Below are 23,793 nucleotides of genomic sequence, written 5' to 3' on the forward strand. Positions count from 1 at the left end.
GGGGTGTTTTATCACTGAACTACTTTCCCAGCCTTTTATTTTGAGACAACTTCTTAATAAGTCTCTGAGGGCCCCGCTAAGTTGCTGAGACTGGCCTTGAATTTGAAATCCTCCTGTCCCAGCTTTCTGAGTTACTGGGATTACAGGGTAAAATTACCATATCACTTAACCACAGATAAGTGAACAAAAGTTAAGGTAAGAAATTATCTTCTTCATGCAATTTTTCTTTTTCTTTATAGTTTTACATATGTAAATTCATTATGTGCTTTGAAAAGTACATTATTTTGAGACTCATTCATAATTAAGCATATGGCTGTAGTACATTTCTGGTGCTTTAGGATATTCCATCATATAACATGTTTTTCTTATTGTTCAGTTTCCCATTGCTTTTGCAGTAATAAGCACAGCATTCTTATATATGAACTGGTATTACCTTTATATTCCTATCAGCAGCATAAAAGAGATACTACCGGTTTATGTACTTAACATTGTGAACGCAGTACATACTTCTTAAAATAAATTTTTCTTTGTATGTGTTTCTTTAGAACAGGGTATGACCTTTCATACTTTAAATCTATCTTATTCCCGGGAGACCTGGAGATACTTATGAGGTCACAATGTCCACTGTGATAATGACTTCAAATTTAATTTGTTATAGTGTAGTGTAGACACTGGAACAGCTATCTTGGGTGATAAGAATTCTCAGTGAATATTTCCAATTATATTCTTGAATATTTGTACTAATTCACCTGGCATATTTCATATTACTATACCTAGTATCTTATTTTTACAGGTTATGTGGGCATTTTTCTCTTTCCCACCCATATTCAATTAAAAAATTAGGTCAGCACGTCTCTGAATTAGAGAGTAAAAGTTCACCACATCATGAGCTAATCATTCTGACATTGAAAGACAATTTCCAGAAATCCAGGTTCAATTCCTCTACACAGTGTTTCTAAAAGTATAGCATAAAAGCTCCTAGGGCTCCTGACACACTCAGAGCAGATCACATTTGGTAAAATCACATTACTATTTTAATAGTAATTCTAAGATGCCTTTGTATTTTACACTCTGTCAACAACTATACTAATGACACAAAAGCAAAGGTGGTTAATTAGCAGTAGCACCAAAAATGGGTATTTAGACTTGGTTATTAGTCAATGCTTTTCTGAAAATGGAGAAATAGAGTCTGACAGTATTTGTTGATAATAAAAAAATTTGAGCTTCCAAGTGAAAACTAGAATCTAGAAAATTGCTACTGTAATCTGACATCTTCCCAATATTTAAAAGCTTTTCTGATGTAATTAATGGTGATGTTAATTCAAAATATTATACTATGAAATGTGTCAACATCAGAATGATCTGTGTAACTCAGTATTCCAAAATTTTCCAAATGAACAATGCATAATGTTACAAAACCATGCATATGAAAAATCATTTGTAGTTGAAGTTGAACCAATAGATTTTTTTTTTTTTTTGGTACTTGGATTGAACTCAGGGGCACTTGACCACTGAGCCACATTTCCAGCCCTATTTTGTATTTTATTGAGAGACAAGGTGTCAGTGAGTTGCTTAGTACTTCGCTTTTGCTGAGGCTGGCTTTGAACTTGCTATTCCCTTGCTTCAGCCTCCCCAGCTGCTGGGATTGCCAGGTATGGGCCACAGCACTAGGCAAACCAATAGATTTTAATAAGCCAAGTTAGGTCTATCACTTCTGAAGTAGCATAGTAAGGACCTCCAAAATTCTGCTTCTTCATAAAAGCAATGAGAACTTTGGCAAAACATTGTCAAAATCACCTTTTCAAAACTTCGAAGAATCTAAGCAGCAATTATTGAAGAAAAACAGCTGAATCTTGTGAATAGTGACCTTTATTGTATATTAATTTGCCCGACTTCCATTACCCTCATGTTAACTCTAATGAAATATTGAAAAACCTACAGCTTTGGGGGGCTAGGTTTGTGGCTCAGTGGTAGAGCACTTACCTAGCATGTGTGAGGCACTGGGTTTGATTTTCAGCACCACATATAAATAAATGAATAAAATAAAGGTCCACCAATGTCTACAATATTAAAAAAAAGAAAAATCTATAGCTTTGCAACTAAGGTAGCTATGAAAACAAATAGCCTTATAGTTACTGGAGGGGGCAGAATAAGGTTTAGAACTCCTAAAAGCCTCATTTCCAGAGAATTCATTATTTGACTTATCCAGAAGCTCCCAGGAAATCTCCATTCTCAGGATTTGTCTTTATTTAGGAGACTGAGAATTTGCTTGTATGAACAGCCCTATCACTGGAATGCTTGTTTAAAATAATCATCATCAGAGGTTTACGACTACAGCTGTCTGAGGCAGTGATATCAACTGGGGTTAATGAGACGCTGACAAAACCTTAAAAGGAAAGATAGAAAGGGGATTTGAGAAGCTTTGATATATTTCTGGGAAATCAGAAGGTCACATACATGAATAGTACTATGTTCATGCCCCAAAAGCCCTGAGAAGGATCTCATCTATCATTTAAGGCACTATCTGATCATCCAAGATGACCATTAAGCTGAGGGGGGCAAACTTTAGTAGCCACATGCATAAGGAGTAGAGGCGTTATAGAATTTATCCAGGTGAATCATATGACAACAAGCAATAACAAAAAACTCAGGGTAGGTGGGGAATATCTGATATCCAGAGTTGATACATATTTTAACATACACATTTTCAACAATAACAAGAAAGTATGGCACATACAAAGAAACAAGAAAGTATGGCTCATATACTACGGACGGGGGATAGTCAATAGAAACTGCCCCCAAGGAAGCTTAGATGGCTGATTTACCAAAGATTTTAAATCAGCTCTAATAAATATATCCAAAGAACTAAAGGAAATCATGATGAAAGAATTTACAGAAATCATAGAAAACAGTGTCTCACCAAAAAAGAATATGAATAAAGAGGCAGAAATCACAAAACAGAACCAAAACTAATTTCTGGAGTACAATGACTGAAATGAAAAATTCAGTACATTGGCTCAGTAGATTTAAATTGGCAGAAAAAATAATTGAAGATATGTCAATTCAGAAAATGAAGAGAGCTACAGAGACCTATGGGGGTACCATTAAGAATATTAACTATAATGGAAGTTCTAGAAAGAGAGTAGAGAAGGGGAGAAACAATATATGAAGCAATAATGGCCGAGACTGCCCAAATTTAATGAAGTATGTTAATATTCACATGTAAAAATCCCAGTGACTACCCGGTAGGATGAACCACAGAGATCCACAGCATAATACATTACAGACAAATACTAACAATCATATCATAGTAAAAAAAAAATTTTTTTTGTGGTCATGGGGCAAGTGCTAGGCAAGTGCTGTACCACCTCAGCCCTCATAGTGAAATTTGGAAACGAAATAGAGAATCTTGAAAGCAGTAAGGGAGAAGAATTCATTCATTATGTACAAGGGATCCTCAATAAGATTAATGGATGATTTCTCATTATAAACCCATGAGGCCAGAAGGTAGCAGAATGATACATTTGAAGTATGAAAGAACATGACTATTAATCAAAAAGTCTAAAATATAGTACAACTGTCCATCAAAAATGAAAAGGAAATTAACACATTGCCAGATAAAAACAGAGAAGATTTTATTGGTACACCTAACTTACAGGAATACTGAAGGGACTTCTAGCTGAATGAACTAAAAGGACCCTAGAAAGTAAATTGAATCTACACATAAAGCAGTAATATAAAGTTCCTGGGCTCAAAATGTTTGAAGATGTTACTTGTATGACAATAAAAGCACAAAAAAGCGGGTAGTAAAAATGTATAATGGAATACAGATTTTGTAGACAAGTGAAATATGAACCAGACTGTTTCAGAGATAAAATGTTAATTGTAATTCTGAGCAATTACTAAGAAAATAACTTAAAAAATATAGAGATAACCTAGAGAATATTCTAAAATAAAGTAGTACGAATGCAATAGAGGAATGAGAAAATTCAAGACAAAGAAAACAAACAGAAAAAAGATATACATAAATACTGCCTTATCAATAGATACAATAAATGTAAGTGAATTAAATGCCCTTAACAAAAGATACAGATTAATTACAGAATAATTAATAACAGTATGATCCATTTATATACTTTTTATAAAAAGACACTTTTGTAAATTCAAAGATTATACTGTATGAAACCTATTGAAAAATACACCATGTAAACAGAAAACAATGAGAACTGGAGTGGCTAAAATAAAATAGATTTTAATATACAAATTTTACTAGAGACAAAAAAGGACATGAAAAAAGGGTCAGTCCATCAAGAAGATATAACAATTTTAAGCACACATACACTTTATCAATAGAGTCCCAAAATATATGAAGAACTGAAGGGAGAAATAGATAATTCAATAATAATTGGAGACACTACTGCTCACTTTCAAAAAGGATTAAACAATTTTCTCCAGGAAAGGCCTAATACCAGAACTTAAAACAAGCTATAATAAACGTTAAAAGTATTGAAATTATACAAAGGATGATGATCTCTTTGCTATTTGGAAAATATATTTTTCATAATATACAGGCTATATTAACACAATATGTTATTATTTTTTTTTGGGGTGGGGGAGCGGGAACTGGGGATTGAACACTTGACCAATGAGTCCTATCCCCAGCCCTGTTTTGTATTTTATTTAGAGACAGAGTCTCACTGAGTTGCTTAGTGCCTTGCTTTTGTGAAGGCTGGCTTTGAATTTGTGATCCTTCTGTCTCAGCCTCCTGAACTGCTGGGATTACAGGCATATGCATACCTGGTTTATTATTATTTTTTGTACTGGGATAGAACTCAGGGGCATTTTCCACTGAGTTATAGCACTAGTGTCCTCCCTGTTTTATAAATTTTGAGATGGAGTTATCTTGATAAGTTGCCCAGGCTGGCCTTGAACTTGAGATCCTCCCGCCTATGAGTGTGAAGACAGAACCTACAGAATGGGAGGGGCTGGGGATGTGGCTCAAGCGGTAGCGCGCTCGCCTGGCATGTGTGCAGCCTGGGTTCGATCCTCAGCACCACATACAAACAAAGATGTTGTGTCTACCGAAAACTAACAAATAAATATTTTTTTTTTAAAAAATGAAAATCTTTGCTAGTTACTTTTCTGAAAGAGGATTAACATCAGAATATATAAAGAACTCAAAAAACTTTACAGAAAAACCCAAATAACTCAATTAATAAATGGGCAAATGGATTAAAAGGAACTTCTCAAAGAAATACCAATGGGCAACAAACATGAAAAAATGTTCAACATTATTAACAATTAGGGAAATGCAAATTAAAACTACCCTGAGATTTTATCTCACACTAGTCAGAATGGCAGTCATCAAGAATACAAATAATAAATGCTGGAGAGGATGTGGGAAAAAAGAACACTTGTACACTGTTGGTGGGACTATAAATTAGTTCAATCACTATACAAATCAGTATGGAGGTTCCTCAAAAGACTAGGCTACACCCAACTAACTATACTACTACTTGGTACTTATCTGAAGAATTAAAGCCATCATACTATAGAAGTACATGCATATCCATGTTCATAGAAGCACAATTCACAATAGCCAAACTATGGAACCAGCCTAGGTATCCATCAATGGATGAATGGATAAATACAAGGTGGTACATATACACAATGGAGTTTTATTATGTCATTTGTGGGAAAATGGATGGAACTAGATTATCACATTAAGCAAAATATCAAACTCAGAAGGTCAAGAGTTATAATATTTTCTCTTATATGCAGAAGCTAGAGAGGAAAAAAGGAAAGAAATGTGGAGCTAATCTTATGAAAATCAAAGGGAGATCAGCAGAAGAAAGGGCTGAAGTGGTGGGAGATGGAGAAGGAGGGGGAAAGTACTGGGGAGTGATATTGGCCAAATTATATTGTTACATATTTGTACGTATACACAATATAACAATAAATCCCATCATTATGTACAAATATAATGCACCAATAAAAAATGTGGAGGAACAAAAAAAAAAAAAAAAGAGCGAGGGATATAGCTGAGTGGCAAACCATCTTGAGTTTAGTCTATAGTACCAAAAAAAAAAAAAAAAAGAAAGAAAGAAAGAAAGAAAGAAAGACTAATTTTCTAAGAAAGGAAGAAAGAAATACTAATTTTCCAGTTATTCCTTGATGTGAAACATAAAAAGTTAATATGCAAGGAGCTCAACCTATGAGAATATCAGCATGCCTGGCACTATGATCTTGGACTTCCATTCTCCAGATCTGTGAGAAAATAATTTTCTGATGTTTAAATTACCCAGTTTCTCATATTTTGTTATGGAAGCATTAGCTAATACAACAACCCAAAGCCTGTGAGTTCTTACTATATATTTCATATTCTGAGAATATTTTAAATATTTTCTTTACAAATTCTGAAAATAATAATGTAGTCATTATACACACACACATTCTGGGTTCAAATTTCTTCTTTTCTAAAACTGTGTGACGTTGGGCAAGTTATTTTTATTTTTCTGAGTTTCACTTTCCTCACTTTTAATTAGAGATGGTCAGAGTATCTATATAATAGGATTATAGTAAGGATGGAACAACTATGTGTAAGGTACATTAGACCCCTCTTATCCTCAAGGTATACATTTCAAGACCCCCAGTGGATGCCTAAAACCATAGATAGCACTATACCCTACATATGTATAAGTATAATAAAGTTTAATTTAAATAGAACAATTATAACAATATGCTCTAATAAAAGTTATGTGAATGTGGCTTTCTCTCTCTCTTACTCTCAAAATATAATTTGTTTTTGAGAGTCCATGGTTCTTTGCTTTGAATATTACACCTGGCATGTTTTCTCATGTAGCCTGCAGTGTTGCCATGCAGTACCAGAGTACCCTTCCATGTTTTATGCCCTGGATCATTCTTTGCACTTTTAGGAATGTAGGTTCTAGCTGGCACCTTCTAGAAGATCCCAGTTTCATTATAATGAAAGAATTGCTTTGGATGGTTTCCTTTCTCTCTATTTAAGTCTTTCACTTGAACTGAATATATCACAACAGTTTCTTTTTTGGCAGACAAAGACCTCTACATTAATCATTATGTTTTTCAGTCTAAATCTATTTCAATATAGCAATTAAATATTATAGCATAAAATCTATTTAAATTAATATTTTATTAATACTAACATCTGGGGCTGGGGTTATGGGTCAGTGGTAGAGCACTTATCTTGCATGCATGAGGCACTGGGCTGGATCCTCAGCACCACATAAAAATAAATAAATAAAATAAAGATATTCTGTTCATTTTACAACTAAAAAAATTACAAAATACTAACATCTGTTAATATTAATGGACATTAATATCTATAAAATTAAAATCTTTTATTTTATGATTTATATTGATTAAATATAATAATATAAAATCTATTTCAGTATAACAATCCTTTCCTTGCAGTAAATGCTTTGGTGTCAGTAGTGGATATAGTGATACATCATCCAGATCTTTCTAGAACTCTGACACTTGTTCTGTGGGCTTTCTGAAGTGTTAGCTGTTATTTTCTCACAGCTGGGTCCTACCTGGAACTTGTTCTCAGCAAAAGAGGAGTGATGTCATAGATATTATAATCTACTCCTGGTATTGTCTGAGTGCAATGAAGGAGTACAAAGGAGTACAAAGGTCAGACCCCTTTGCCCCAACTAGAGCCATCATCGTAGCTTCAGAGATTCCCAAAGCATTTTAGACGAACCTTTCTGCCCCTGCCAATCCTCTCTGCATCAGAGGTATTGATCCCAAGTCCAGGTCAGATTAAATCTCTGGGTCAGGATCTGTTTCCACATGTTTTAAATATAGAAGTTTCACAATTATGTATATAATATTGGGAATATAGTGCTTTAATGGGATAGAAAGAATATGAAACTATAATCACAACACCTAATTTTATGTTGCAGTTCTACTATTAAACAACTTTATGACTAGGCCTGTTTTCTTGTATTTAAATGGGGGACAATTTTTTTTTTTATGAAATAAGGGCGATTGAGAGACCCAAGCAGGCCCATGAATAAACACACATATATGTATGAACATGCCTCTCTCTCTCTCCCTTTCTCTCTCTGTCTGTGCTGCTGGGGATTGAACCCAGGGCCTTGTGCATTCAAGGCAAGTACTCAACCAACTGAGATATATCCATAGCCCTGCACATGCCTTCTCATATAATGTAATATCCTCATTACATTTTACATGAAAAAGCTACTTAGAAGAGCAAACTTGATTACTTTCTTTCTTTCTTTTTTTTAAAAAAATTATTTTACTGAACTGTTCCATTAGACAGAAGGCCAATATTAAGGCCATGCAGAAAAAATCATCTATTGCCTAGTATGTATTTGACCCTTGCTCTATTTCAGGTATGCAAGGATCAATGGCAAGGTTCTTGACCTTAAGAGCTTACAGTCTAGTATAGAGAGGCATCTAATCTAAAAAATGTTATGAGTGATCAAATATTATAAATGCCAAAATGTCCAGAAATGATGGTAGGATACCAGAAAATGCTTCATAAACGAGGTGATCCTTACTCTGAAAAATACCTTTAGGAAAGATAATAAATTCCAGAAAAGTTTTTTGAGTAACTAGTAATGACAATTTTAATTATAACATGTAACCACTATTTTGTGTGTATCTATTTACAAGGCAGAGACTTTTCATAGAAATATTTATGAACAAGAATTAAGTTTACTTACTGTTATCTTACGAGGACAGTCATTAGAACACAGACCACTAAGAACTGTGGAAAAATAAAGAACAGGCTATTATTCCTGTTATAATGTAAGCTTATATTGAAAATGAGTTTTAATTTCCTCCCATAACCCATTAATACACCAATTGATTGATGACCACAAGCAGAAACCCTTTTAATTTCTTTGGATCTGAACCAATTAAATTTCTGCTATTTACTTTATAATATTTCAAAAACCTTTACTATGCTGTCAAAATGGTGCTGTTTTGTATACTATATAGGTGAGATAATTAATTATGGCTATATTATACTGTACCTACTGTCATTTCTATTTTCCACTTGGTTAGTTAAATTCCAAGGATGACTTAGAATCTGTCAGAGAGGTGCTAAATACAAACCAATTAAAATGTATACTGAAAAAACAAATAGAGCACTTAACACTTTATATCTAAAACAAAACTTTTTTTTCATTTATCTTGTCAAAAATTTTGGGTACAAATATACAGAAATAATTTAGTGATAAATTTACTCTATGATCACCAAAAAAAGAAAAAAGCTTACAATATCTGTACAATGTTTATATAAGTAACGTGAGTTTTGAAATAGAACTATAGTTTGATCACTTTTGGTGAAGTGATACCTTTTTAAGAAAGCAGGTATTGTGTGCTAATAATAAACACTTTATGTGTTATAAATAAAAGAATAATTGACAGTTCTGCTCAGTAAGCATAAATTATTTTAATTAAATTATGAATATCTGTGGATTAAAAACATTTGTAAGACTATGGCTTCTTATGTTTATTCATATTACATAAATGTAAAATAATAATCACTACATTAGAAATGTTGGTGTCTCTTTAAAATTCATATGTTAGAACCTAACAATCAATGACAAGATTAAGAGATGAGGGCTTGTGGAAAGAAATTAAATCATGAAGGCTCCACTTTCATGAATGGGATTAGTACCCTGATAAAAGAAAGTTGAGACAACTCCCTTGCTCCCTTCTATCATGTGAGGACACAACAAGGCACCATCTGAAGAAGAGTGATCCTTACCTTGATTTTGGACTTCCCAGCATTAAGAATTATAAGCAACAAATTGCTATTGTGTATAAATTACCTTATCTAAGGTATTTTGTTATAGCAGCCCAAACAAACCAGAACATAGAATAGATAAAGTACACAGGCACCAAGAAATGAGCATCACAAAAGATATCTGAAGTATATTTACATTAACTTCAACTTGAGGAAAGAGTGAAAAAATATTTTATACTTGCAAAATGGGTTTTTAATATTAGATTTTCTACTTCGGCACAGTGCATGGTTCTTGCTATTTACTCTGAAAGTTTCCTTGTCATAACTTCTCTTCTTAGTTTGTTTTTCTCCTCTCTAAGTAGATAATGATACTTTTCTAATGGTCCCCAGATATTTTTCACAAACCTTTATTTAAACCATTATCTTGCTCAATAGTAATCCTTTACTCATACATCTGTCTTTGTACTTGGATGTTAGCTCTGCATCATATTATGCTTATTTTCCCCAGTATCTAATACCATATATTTCTTCAATAAATATTTTTTAAACGATGAGAAAAGATGGATTATTTATTAAATGAACTGGATAATTGCTAGTTGAAGAAAAATAAAGCTTAGGTTTTAACTCACAACAAAAATTATAATCTGGCAGATACCTAATAATAAAAGAATTCTTATACCTTATTAATAAAAAGACAACTGATCTGATAGGCAAAGAATCTGAATAGACACTTTTCCAGAGATGACATAATCAATAAGCTCAGGAAAAAAATGCTCATTAGGGAACAGTATATGAACACTGCTATGTTTATAGTAGAATTATAACAACCAAGAGGTAAAAGCAACCCAAATATCTATGGATGAATGAATAAAACATGCTAAACACATATTAATCAGTCTTAAAAATGAAGGAAATAGAATCACGTGTTACAACATTGATGGTCCTTGAAGACAGTAAGTGAACAAAGTCATAAAGACAAAGACAGCTGGCCCTTTGTATCTGCAGGTTCAATACCTGAGGATTCAAGCAACTGAGGACTGCAAATGTTAAAAAAAAAAGTCCATCTATACTGAACATGCAGATACTTTACCTGTGATTATTACCTAATCAATAATAATAACTATTTACATAGTACTTAAGTTGTATTAGATATTATGAATAATCTAGAGATCATTAAAAGTATAGGGGAGGATATGCATAGTTTATATGCAAATACTATGCTATTTTAATAAGGACTTGAGCCCTTGGATTTTGTTATCTGCAGAGGAAGTTGGTATTCCTGGAACCAAATACCTGCAGATACCAAAGGATGACTGTACTGTATGATTTCACTTAATGAGATATCTGAAGAGTCAGGTTCACAGAGACAGATACTATTCTACATAGTGGTTTCCAGGAGCTTGGGTTAAGTTAAAAAGGGGAATTATTGTTCAATGGGTTCATTTTTACAAGATGAAAAAGTTCTGGAGATGTGAATATTCCTACACTATGAACTATACCTTAAAAAGTGTTTAAGATGACACATTTTATGTAATATTTTTTTTTAGCCACAATTAAAATTTTGAGAGAGTTAAAAAGAACCCACCCTAACACAGACATACACACACACACACACACACAAAAAAAAAAAAACCCAAACCAAAAACAAACAAAAAATCCGAACCCACAATGATTTAACATTTCATAGTCAAGTACAAGTATAATTAAGTCAGATGAAAATAAATGTTATTGAAGATGTGAATATATTGGAACCCCTCATACATTGATGTTAGGGGGATGTGGAATGATGTGTGCTTTGGAAAAAAGTTTAGCCAGTCCTTAAAAGGTTAATTAAGAGCTCTTATTTGACCAAGTGATTCACTGCAGCTATATCCCAAGAGGAAAGAAATATTCATACAATGACTTGTACACAAATATTCACAACTGCATTATTCATTTTGGCAAAAAGGTGAAAACTATGTACATATCCATCAACAGATGAATGGATAACGGTAATGTGGTATACACATGTAATGGGATATAATTTAGCAACTGAAAGGAATAAAGTACAATACATATATTACAATATGAATGAGCCTTGGAGACATTATGCTAAGTGAAAGAAGCCAGTAACACAAGACTACATATTATATGGTTCTCTAATTATATAAAATGTTCAGAATAGTCAGAGGAGAGGTTACCTAAGGGTTGTGGGGCTGGGGGTTTCTTTTGAAGTAATGAAAATATTTAAAAATGATTGCAGTGAGGGATGCACAACTCTGAATATGGTATAGCCACTGAATTGTATACTTCAGATGGTTAATGGTATGATATGTGAATTAGATCTTATTAAAACTGTTACAAAATAAAAAAGATGCCATAAAAATTTAAAAGACTAGTGACAAAGGGGATGAACATTTTTGTAATATATATTAAAAAGATTTATAGATATTAGTTATAAAATAACCTAAGAGAAAATAAAGAATTTCAGAAGTAATATCCAGAACAGAAAATGAAAATAATAAAAAAAAAATCGAGACACTCCACCCTACTCGTTAGTGGTCAATGAGGTCAGAACAATATAATAAGATATATAAAGAAATACAGAGCGGGGGAAGGAGAGAAAGAGACCCAACTCACACAACTTATTACAGTATATTGTTATAACTATTCAATTATTATTACTAATCTCTTAGGCTTAACTTATAAATTAAACTTTATCATACGTATATATAAGAAAAAACAGTATACATAGAGCTCAGTAGTATTTGAGGTTATCTGGGGGTCATGAAATATATTCTCTCCAGATAAGAAGATTCTACTGCATATGAAAAGATTCTGGCCTTCACTCATTATAAGAGACAAAATAAAAATTACATAATATTTAATTCACTTATTAAACTTTTGAAATTGTCATTTATAAAGTCCCTGGACAGGTAAAGGTGCTAGATATACGTATTTTCCTATATAAGTTTGATAAAATTTATGCAAAAGGATAGCTATTAAAATAAAAGACTACAATATAAACTTTCAAATCTGGCAAAAGTAATCTATTGTGTTAGAAATCAAAGTAGTGGTTCTCCTTATGTGAACTGGGGGGATAAAGAGAGTTAGGAATGTTGGTAATATCTGTTTCTTCATCTGGGAATAATTACATCAGTGCTTTTACTCTGGAAAATTTATAGAACTGAATATTTATGTATGCTTTTCTGTATATTTCAATAAAGTTTATTTTAAAAATGTGTGTGTATACATATATAAGCACATATACATATAAATATTCTTTTAACAATTCTAGTTTTGGGGGATTTATCCACAGGATATTTATTGCAGAATTATTTATAATTATATAAATATAATTGTATCTGTTAGTAAGGAACTCATTAAATTATGGTGTACTCTTACTATGTGATACTATTCAGCAGCTAAAATAATGAGGCAGCTCTAGATTATACTGCTGTTATATACTTTCCATGATATATTGTTAAGCATAGAAAGTAAAGTCTGGAGCTATTATTTATGTAATACAAAAGTATGATGTGTGTGTGTGTCTGTGTATTATATATATTTGTATATGCATAAAATATACTGGGCAGACACAAATAGGTTTTTTTCTGGGAAGAGACAGAGTGAAAGGAACACTAACTTTTCACCACATAGTATTAGTATTTTCTTCTTTCTCTTCTTTTTTTTTTTTAAACCATTTGGATGTATTACTTATTTCTTATAAAATAAATAATTTATTTTAGAATTCTCAGAGGAGTATGTGGTAAACTGGACAATATCATATGCTGGTGGTAATAAATACAAATGCAGTTTTGGTATTTTGGTAATTATTAATATTAAAATTGCAGTCCCTCCTACTCTATTTCATGTCTATGAGATATTGAAAACCACCTAAATATCCTCTGAGAAAAAGCTAAATAAAGTAATCAATATCCATAGAATGGGTATGGCTATAATTTATATAATTTTTAACTATGTAAAGATTCATCAAACTATATTCATCATTATTACCTTATTTCCTCTGTCAATACCTATTGCTACAATCTTCTTTATATTATAGTCTTTCCTCACATCTAGATGACTATTCCAAGCTGGTCCTCATGGTTCTGTCCTCTTGATTCCATCTATTTTAAACTTCTGAACATGGTTGAAATATTCATCTTCTTAGTCCACACATTTTATCATAGCCTCTCTTTGACAAAGAATTTAAATACTAAGTATGATAGTTTATTTTCTTTGTCAATTTGACTGGGTCAAAAGGCTCTCAGATGGGATGTAAGTTTGAGGCCAGCCTCTGTAACTTAGTGAACTCCTTGGCAACTCGGTGAGCCCCAGTCTTAATCTGGGGATTAAGCTCAGTGGTAGAGTAGCCCTGGTTTCTATCCCCAATATCAAAAAATATTAATACTAGTGGATGAGATAAATATTTAAATTGATAAACTAAGGAAAACAGATTGCTTTACACAATGTGAATGAGCATCATCCAATTAGTTGAAGGTCTGATTAGAATCAAAGAATGAGCCTCTCTCTAGGAAGAGAATTCTCCTGTTTAATGGGATATTCACTCTGCAGGTTTTAGACTTGCCAGCTCCATAAACCGAACAAGCCAATTCCTTACAATAATTTTTTTCACACGCGCACACACACACAAAAATTGACTGTGTTTGAAGAATCCTATTAAGTATCTAATTATTGGGTCACTAACAAAAATATTATCTTTGTCATAGATGTCTACTCATCAGTTCATATGTCAGTATGCTCTCTTACAAACCTTCAACAGCATGCAAGAAGGACAGCTAGTCTTTCTCCCTGTTCATTCTCTTACAGTGATTATGGCTTCCTATTTTGGTTATCCAAATTTTAACCATCCTATGGATCAAAGTTCTTATCTGTTATCTTCATGGAGCATTCTTTGACCTTAATAATTTTATAGCATGTATAATTCCACTCAATAGAAAGTACTTTCCACTGTTCAGTAGTTATTTTGTATATATGTACATTCCTGTTGATAGCAAAAAAAAAATGCGTGCCATGTAAATGGAGAAATCCTCACTTAAAAAACTGAGTAACAGTCAAAATATAAGACAGAAATGTGCAGTGTGGGAGAACACATTCCATCTTTGCCAGTGTTATTTCCAAAACCTCAGATACACACATACATTTTTAATAATGATGAGATACAATTCATCTATCATATAATTTATTTGTTTAAAATGTATTATTCACTTTTCTTTTACTATAGTCCCAGAATTATGCAACCATTACTGCAATTTTAGAACATACTCATCTTCTCAGGAAGAAACCTTGTGCCCTTTAGCTATCATGTTTTAATCCTCTCATTCCCCCCAGCTCCAAGCATCTACTAATTTACTGTTTCTATGCTCATTTATTATAGAAAGAATTTTTAAACAGAAGTACAAAAAACCCACATACATTCCAATCATCCAAAAGTCACTCAGAAGTACACGTTACAACCTGAGACTTGCAACTGACATCTGAAGTGGGGGCAGCAGTGTGGGGATAAAACATCAATCTGTGGTATCTGACACCATTTCCAGGCATCAGAATGTTTGATAAAAGAAAGTTTGATTTTTCCCTGTCTCTATAGTATCACATTATCCCCTCAAATTCATATGTTGAAGTCCTAACCAGTATTTGGAGACAGGCTTTGGGTTAAATGAGTTCATGATGTCTGATAGGATTAGTGTCTTATAAGAAAAGGAAGAACTTGTTATTTCTATGTGCATGTGTGTGGGCCTCCCTGACACCTCCCCACCCATATACACAGAGGTCATGTTTAGACCCAAGAGGCCTCAGGATAAAATCTAACTTGCCAGAACACTGATTTTAGATTTTTAGGCTTCAAAACTGAGAGAAAGAAATTACTGTTTAAGTTACACAGCTTGTGGTATTGTTATAGAAGCCCAAGAAGACTGATACCACATATAATTTTATTAAAAAAATCACATAAACAAAATCATAGTACGCGCTACTTTGTAATTTGCTTTGTTGGGGGGTAGTTAATTAAACCTAAACTTTCTCCACATAATTGCATGGTATTCCATTATGCATGTGTTTATGATTTACCCTTTCTTCTTACTAGAACTTTTAGGTCTTCCCTACCTCAGAAGCCAACTTTTTCTCTTAAAACATTATTGGGGCTGGGTGCGGTGGCAACTGCCTATAATCTAGTGGCTTGTGAGGCTGAGGCAGGAGGATTACGAGTTCAAAGCCAGCTTCAGTTATTTAGCGAGGCCCTGCGCAACTTAGTGAGACTCTGACTCAAAATATAAAAAGAGCTAGTGCCTCTGGGTTCAATCCCTAGTACCAAAACCAACACCTAAAAACAACCAAAACACTATTGGGAAGATAATTGTTGCTGTTTAGTTCATTCTGGCAAAGATCTTTGACATATCTCAGACCTTTACCTTGGGGATAAATTCATAGAAATAGAATTTCTGGGTGCAATCTTGAACACTTTAATATATAGATGAAATTATCATCCTCCAAAAGGGTTATCAAACACCTTTTTGGCAAACATTCATTGATCTTCCAAGAAGTATCAAGCTCAGAACATGAATTTACTTTTAGAAATACTTTTACTTCAATCCTCATATGAAAACATGAAATTAGTTTAGTTTTTCCCCATCTCTTCCTTTGTTTTTCAGAAGAGGAAACTTAAAAATTCCACATAAACATAACTCAAGGTCACAAAGTGAATACATCTCTTTTGTAAGTCATATGGACACAGCCTTCAACAAGACACTAAGTCCTTTAAAGAAGATATATTCCTATTTCTATGACCACCCTGAATGCGTCCAATCTTGTTAGACCTTGGAAGTTAAGCAGGGATGGGACTGGTTAGTACTTGGATGGGATATGGCAATCCGTGAATGATTTTATTTTCTGTATAACGTAAAATGTGTCTTGTTTAGCATAGTCAAAAGTATTTACTCAAAATTACATATTAGTCTCTTCCATTTTGTACATAATAAACTAAAAATGTAGTTCTTGCATCTAGTTTTTTTTTAAAAACAAGATTTGCTTTCAAGTTTGATGTTCACCTTGTTAGAATCAAAACATTAGTTGATATAATCTTAACTCTTTCACATCTTAGAGATTTTTCTCTACTAAAAATTATATATGATAAAAGTCAAAGTAGATGTTATTAAACATTAATATATACCTAGATGTACTACATGTACATCACATACATGTTACAAAAAGATGCCTACATACTACAAATGAGATATGCATTTACTTAGTTTTTACAACCACAGATTCAAGAAGGAACAATACTAATCCTTGAGCTTAATTATAATAATTATTATAGCTTCATAATATGCAGCTTGTTTAATACTATTGAATTAGGGACTCAAAACTCCCATCATTACCAATACAAAGGTCAACCTGATCTAAATCTGAAACTATTTCACCTATAGTATGTCTTCATCCTTTTCTAGGGACATGTGCATGCCGCCCCAGCAGATAAGGTAGACTTACACTATATAGCTTCTGGGTTTTTCTAGCTTTGTATATCCGACATAGGTAGAAAAAAATTATGTTTTAGCCACTGTCAGTAATTACACTGCTAATGAAATTTTACTTTAAACTTTGGCCCTTATCACTAACACCCTCTGGTGAGCCATCATCTTAGGAAAAAAAGGGACACACTTTCACATCCATTGTGTTACTTTCTTCTTCCCTTCTTGAGTTAATGAAATAAATACTTTCTGAAAAGTATTAGGTTTCTTGAAATTTATGAGCATATAAAGAACATTTTAATTCTTCTTGCCTTTTATTTTTCAGTATATTAATCTGACAGACTTATCAGGAATATGATTTAAATAGTAGTTTATTAAAATTGGACATAAGTTCTTCAAAAAAGAAAAGAACTGAATTAAATCCTGCTGGGAAATAAAATACAGTATAAGTTCTATATATGTTAGTAGTTTATCTTATGAATAGTTAGGTCCCCCACCCCTTAGTTTCTATTCATGCCAGATTAATTATAGTGTCTGTAGGTTGTGAGTGCTGATAAGAGTACATTTTGAAGTGAATATCTGATATCAACACTGGCTAAATACTATAAGCTCTGGTCCCTTCAGGTATCCTATTCATGCTGTACATGAAATTTCATCAAGTGAGGATTTCTTGCTGTGTTAGCTAATGGGATGTATAGTTGTTAGCCAATCACTTCACTGTGTTCTCCTTATGGTTTTAGAAAAATCTTCAAAGTAATATAGCTGGATAAAATAATTTATAAAGTTTATAAAAACTCCTAAATTCTATGAATTCTAAATGTAGTCTACATTGATATTAGTTAGTTTCAGGTGTTTAATACTGAAATACTGTACTGTGCCCTAGTACAGCAGGAAGCAGTCTGGGTTTAAAGGGCCTTTTGTGTAAGGTTGCTCACATATAACAAAATTATCTATAAGAGGGAGAGCCTTGAAAAGCTGGGGTCTGAATGAATCATGAATGATACATCCTCTCTAAAGTAAGAAATGCAAAGAAAAATGAGGGCTACAATATGGTACTTGGTAAGCTAATTTCTGTTTTCTTTCTTTATATAATATATAGCATTATACTATTTTATAAAGGTATATATTATCATGTATTTTCATTTAAAATTATCATATAGAGGATGCTAACATGGTACAACCTTGTAAAACACTTGGCAGAAGTTATGGTGCATGATAAATAATAAATATTTGCTAGTGTTGCTTTCTTTTTAAAACAAATTAAAGATTATATAATTCCAGATTTTGAATCAGCTTTCATTGCTACCATTTCTTTTGGTGTGCTTGAAATTTCAGCAACCAACAGAAGGAAACAGAGAAGGTTCCATATTCATGGTAATCATATCTATGAAGTGGCAAAGAGTATAACTTTAAAAAAATGCTTTTCTAGACTTTCTAAATGTTTTAAAACAGGCTGTCTTACTTTTGCAGTCAGAAAATAAAACAAAATAAATACCAACCCAAAACTTTACCAATAAAAATAATGATTCACAGTTGTACTGTATAATTGAAACAGTGAAAGGGTAGATTTTGATGTTGTTTCTACAATGTCCCTCTGAAATTATAATTTTAAGACTTTATGATCAAGTAAAAAGGTACCAGCAGTTTATTAAATGACTTCAAGAATGTAATATCCCCAGTTATATCAGGATAGAAATTTCATCATTTGGTAGGAGAAAAAATTCCAATATAATAAACATCTAAACGCTACAAGAAAAAATTCACTGTGACTACAGAAAAAGCCTACCTTCCAAAATTGGAGTTATGTTTGTTGATATAAAGTATATAGTTATGAGTGAAGTAAAAATTTTCTTAAGCAACTATAATATCCTTGGTATGATAAAATACATAAAGGGCTATGCGAAAGGAAATTTTAATAGGACAGACACCTGTATATAATTCCTGCTCTTCATGTTGTTTGCTACTGTGAGTTTCTTGAAGGCAAGGACTATTTCCGATTGGTTGGTTTTTAAGTATCACTGTATTGATCAAGTATCAATATTTTCTAACTAGCTTGACTATGGCTAAAGCATAGTAAGAGGTTCAAAAAATTTTAACTGTTTCATAAACTTTTAAAATTATATATTATTATTTATAATCATATTATAAAATTCCATAGATTTATTATTACATTTTATAATTCCCTTTAAAATAAACATCTCCCAAAGCAATTTTAAAAACTCCTAGACTTTCAAAACCAAATACTTTAAAAAAAGGTTAATAAAATATATATAAAGATAGCCTATTCACAGAATTAAATGAAAAATAGTAATTAAAATACTTAGGTAAGCAAATTACTAGTTATCAGTAGATTTAATTAGTTTAAAATATGGCTAATGAGATGTGAAATTTATGTTTCCTTTAAAATGACAATGCTTGGGATTTTATTACTTCACTTTAAACCATACAATGTGTAACAAACCCATGTATTCTTGAAGATATTTCAAGTCTAAAAATCTGGCTTCTAACTTTGTAATTGAGTTTAAATTAGGTACTTCACACAAATGCCAAAAACAAACCCAAACACTAAACCATTGTGCAAGCTCAAAGAAGGATGAACTGGATAAAGCTGGAGCTGTAAAGGTCATTGTAAAATATAATGGTTTTTGAAATGCTTAAAATGAAAAATCTATGCATGGATTATGGGTGACTGTTCACATTTGTTCTCTGAAAACATCTGTTTCTTTAAGGCCCCAAAATACACAACAAACAATGTATGGCAATTATTCAAGCTTTTGCATATATCTCTGAAATAGCCCACCACCATTCTTGTCATTTAGACAACATTATTTTAGACACTCCAAAGAAGGATTATATGTTATTGATTACCTATCTTTTATTCATTATTTTTTAAAGTATATGCTCTTTGTTAAAAACTTCAATACACAGGGCTGGGACTGTGGCTCAGTAGTAGAATGCTTGCCTGGCATGTGTGAGGTGCTGGGCTTGATTCTCAGCACCATATAAAAAATAAATAATAATAAAGAAAGGTACTGTATCCATCTACAACTAAAAACATTGTTTCTAGGTAAGTATGTTTGAAAGAATGTCTTGGAAATAATTTCGAATATAAAACATTTTTACCTGCCTTAATGTTACTGTGATGACAGTTATTTTGGGAAACTTCTAAAGGAGATAGTATTGAATAAGAATAAGAAAAGAGTAATTAGTGCTGAACATGACAGAGTCACTAGGTCAAGAGTGGATGGACTCCCAGCAGACCACCAAAATATTTTTCATCTCCAAGTTGTAGCAGCTAAGAACATGCATGGTGAGACTGGGGAAAGAAAGAGGAGCTGAAGCTCTCTGGTAAATTAGGCCAGAGGCTCATAATAGGAATAGCTACATGTGTCACTTAGTGGTTCATGCTAGCTAAGTGAAATGGGGGATTTCACTATACTTCTGTTATAGTGCTCTAAGTAACTTCAAACTATTGCCAAAAAACCCCTCCCAAACTTCTGACCTACAGGGTAAAATAACATAAAAGAGCCAAGCAAAATAGTGAGACTGTTGTAAGCCCTTCCTGTGACTTGGCTTTTCTCCTTCCTGCTGGGAAGCACAACTCTTGAGATTCAGAAAATCTACTGATCCACCTGGTTGAGGCTCAAAAACAGCATCTTCCTTGGGGTGGCTCCCAGCTTAGAGGAGCTTCTACATGGAGAGGGAAAAAAGGAAGGCATGGCTGTCATTTGCTGGGCAGAATTATATAGTGATACAAGTGTTTCTGCTATCCATATTCCTGTCAAAACTGATCTATTTTAGGAATATAAGCATAGAAAAATTCTCAGATACATGGAAAAAAACCTTAAAAATGAGGAATCATATAAATATTCCCCACCTAAACACAACTTGCAGGAAAAGAGAATTTCAAAAACTACCATACTCTATTCAAGAAAAACCTGGAATAATGTCTATTAAATTCCATGTTAATATGTAAGGGCAAAAAAATGATACCTTGAAATACTAGGATGTTCACAGAAACTCTATTAATCTATATACAGTTTTTCTAAAAAATCACTTAAGCCAGTGCTCCACCAAAATAAACTGAAGTTGGATGAAGACATGTGGTGTATGTGTGTGTGTGTGTGTGTGTATGTATTACACACACACACACACACACACACACACAATGGCAATAAATCGGGTGAAACCTGTTGTTTAAATAATTATTGATAATATAGTTGTAATATGGTTTCATAACAAGAAAGGATTTGCAAAATAGAAAACATAGAAGGTAAAACAAAATTAATCATCCAGAAATAAACTTAAATATTTAACAAAATTTGGAAACAGGTGGGAGAATAAAAGCTTTCTAAAGGAAAGGTCTCATGTTGTTTGGTAATTAAAAGTACAGAAATGGTGATGACTTTAAAAGTGCTAGGGAAAAACAGGTTCATGATTGTTAGAAATTTGAGTTAAGTTCTAGCAGAAAAGAATTAGGATTTGGAACTTCCAAATGTAGCTGACAGTAATAAGAGAAAAAAATTGGAGCTAGGAATTAGTCTTGATTTAGGAACACTATGGAAACTCACAATTCTGCAGTACACAGAGTCTGTTGTCTTCATATAAATGCTGTGGACTTGTGCTGTTGTATGAACCAACAGCCAGCAAATGGATAGGCAGGATAGTTTTACCTTTCCGTAGCCACATATAAATTCAAATAATATATATATTTATTTATTTAAATTTCCTTAATTGGAAAACAATGATATTTAGTATAGGCTGGTTTGAGCATCAGAGTTACAGAATAATTTTAGAGCAAAATCAACTCTGGACATTATACATGGTTTTGAAAGGGTAATTATATACTAATAGCTGGCTGACTTAAGGCAAACAACTAATAATCAAAGGAAAGAGAGGAAGGGCATATCAAAATGACTAGAAGGTTATGTTTTTTTCAAATGATTGCTTTAATTGGTATCTCATTTCCTGTGACCTTTCTGTAAAGCATGTTATTAATATTTATGTTAATGTCCTTAATGCAAAATTACTCAGCTTTCTAAAACTAAAACCTGCACCAAATTGGCTATTTCTGGGCTTTACATTGGAGATGTGTGGAGAACTCTCTTTTCTCAGGAAAGTTAGTTAGATGGCAGTAAATGGTACTTATCCTGAGTTAAGGAGGTCACAGGCCAGAGATTGTCAAGAATCACTTGAAATTATGTATTATTATTATTTTATTTTTATTTTTTTTGTGGTACTGGGGATCGAACCCAGGGCCTTGTGCATACAAGGCAAACACTCTACCAACTGAGCTATATCCCTAACCTAGTTATGTATTTTTATAAATACTTTTGATTATGGGTTTTCAAACAAAATTTCAAGCACATACAAAATTAAAAAAAATAATATAATGAACCCTATACAACACATTTCACATGACTTCAAAAATTGTCAACAAGAATTGGCTACATTCCACTTCTTGGATAACTTAAAAAACAAAACATTTATTGTTGTCTGTATTCTTGAGAACTACTATTTTAACTGGCATAAGATGAAATCTTAAGAGTAGCTTTGATTTGCATTTCTCTAATTACTACAGATGTTGAACATTTTTTCATATATTTGGTGATCAAATGTATTATCTTCTTCTGAGAAATGTCTGTTCAGCTCCTGAGTCCATTATTGATTGGGTTAATTTTTTTGGTATTAAGTTTTTTGAGTCCTTTATATATCCTGGAGATTAATGCTCTATATGACATGTGTGTGGCAAAAATTAAGATTTCATCTCACACTAGTCAGAATGGCAGTTATCAAGAATACAGACAACAATCAATGTTAACAAGGATGTGGGGAAAAAGGCACATTCATACATTGCTGGTGGGACTATAAACTGGTGCAACCAATATGGAAAGCAGTATGGAGATTCCTTAGAAAACTTGAAATAAAACCACCACTCAGCTATCCCACTCTTTAGTCTATACCCAAAGGACTTAAAAGCAGCATACTATAGTAAAGCAGCTACATCAATGTTTATAACAGCTCAATTCACAATAGATAAACTGTGGAATCAACCTAGATGCTCTTCAATAAATGAATGAAAAAAACCCTGTGGTATATATACAGAATATAATATTACTCACCATTAAAAGAGAATAAAATATGGAATCTGCAGGTAAATGGATGGAGTTGGAGAATAACATACTAATCAAAGTAAGCCAATCTCAAAAAAACCAAAGGCTGAATATTCTAATAAGTGGATGCTGATATAAAATGGGGAGCAGCATGGGAAAAATGGAGGAACTTTGATGAGGCAAAGGGGAGGGAGGGGTGGGAAGAAGGCATGGGGGCAGGAAAGATGGTGGCATGAGATGGGCGTCGTTACCCTATGACTGCACATATGGTATGTCGCTACACCATGTACAACCAGAGAAATGAAAAATTGTGCTGCAATTGTGTACAATGAATCAAAATGTATTCTGCTGTCATATATACCTAACTGAAATAAATAAATTAATAAAAACAAAAGAGATTTCTGATTAAAGGCAAATGGCGAATTTAAAAAACAAAAGAAAACCATGT

The 23,793-nt window shown here is 32.7% G+C and overlaps 1 protein-coding gene and 1 non-coding gene across 4 annotated transcripts in view; both read right to left on the reverse strand.

The window, feature by feature from the left end:
• Itfg1 (integrin alpha FG-GAP repeat containing 1) overlaps positions 1-23,793 on the reverse strand; it is a 260,497-nt gene that overhangs the window by 57,670 nt on the left and 179,034 nt on the right. For all 3 annotated transcript variants that reach the window (XR_013430849.1, XM_005318147.5, XM_021721173.3), the window contains exon 13: positions 8,733-8,776. Coding sequence is in view for 2 of the 3 variants with exons in the window: in XM_005318147.5 (XP_005318204.1) it covers positions 8,733-8,776 (44 nt within the window). In the remaining variant the exon portion in view is untranslated. The remainder of the gene's footprint in view (positions 1-8,732; positions 8,777-23,793) is intronic.
• On the reverse strand, positions 22,464-22,536 carry Trnat-ugu (transfer RNA threonine (anticodon UGU)). The gene has a single exon. It is a non-coding gene; the product is annotated as a tRNA-Thr (tRNA).

The sequence above is a fragment of the Ictidomys tridecemlineatus genome, chromosome 15 (genome assembly GCF_052094955.1).
Source record: "Ictidomys tridecemlineatus isolate mIctTri1 chromosome 15, mIctTri1.hap1, whole genome shotgun sequence".
Taxonomy (NCBI): Eukaryota; Metazoa; Chordata; class Mammalia; order Rodentia; family Sciuridae; genus Ictidomys; species Ictidomys tridecemlineatus.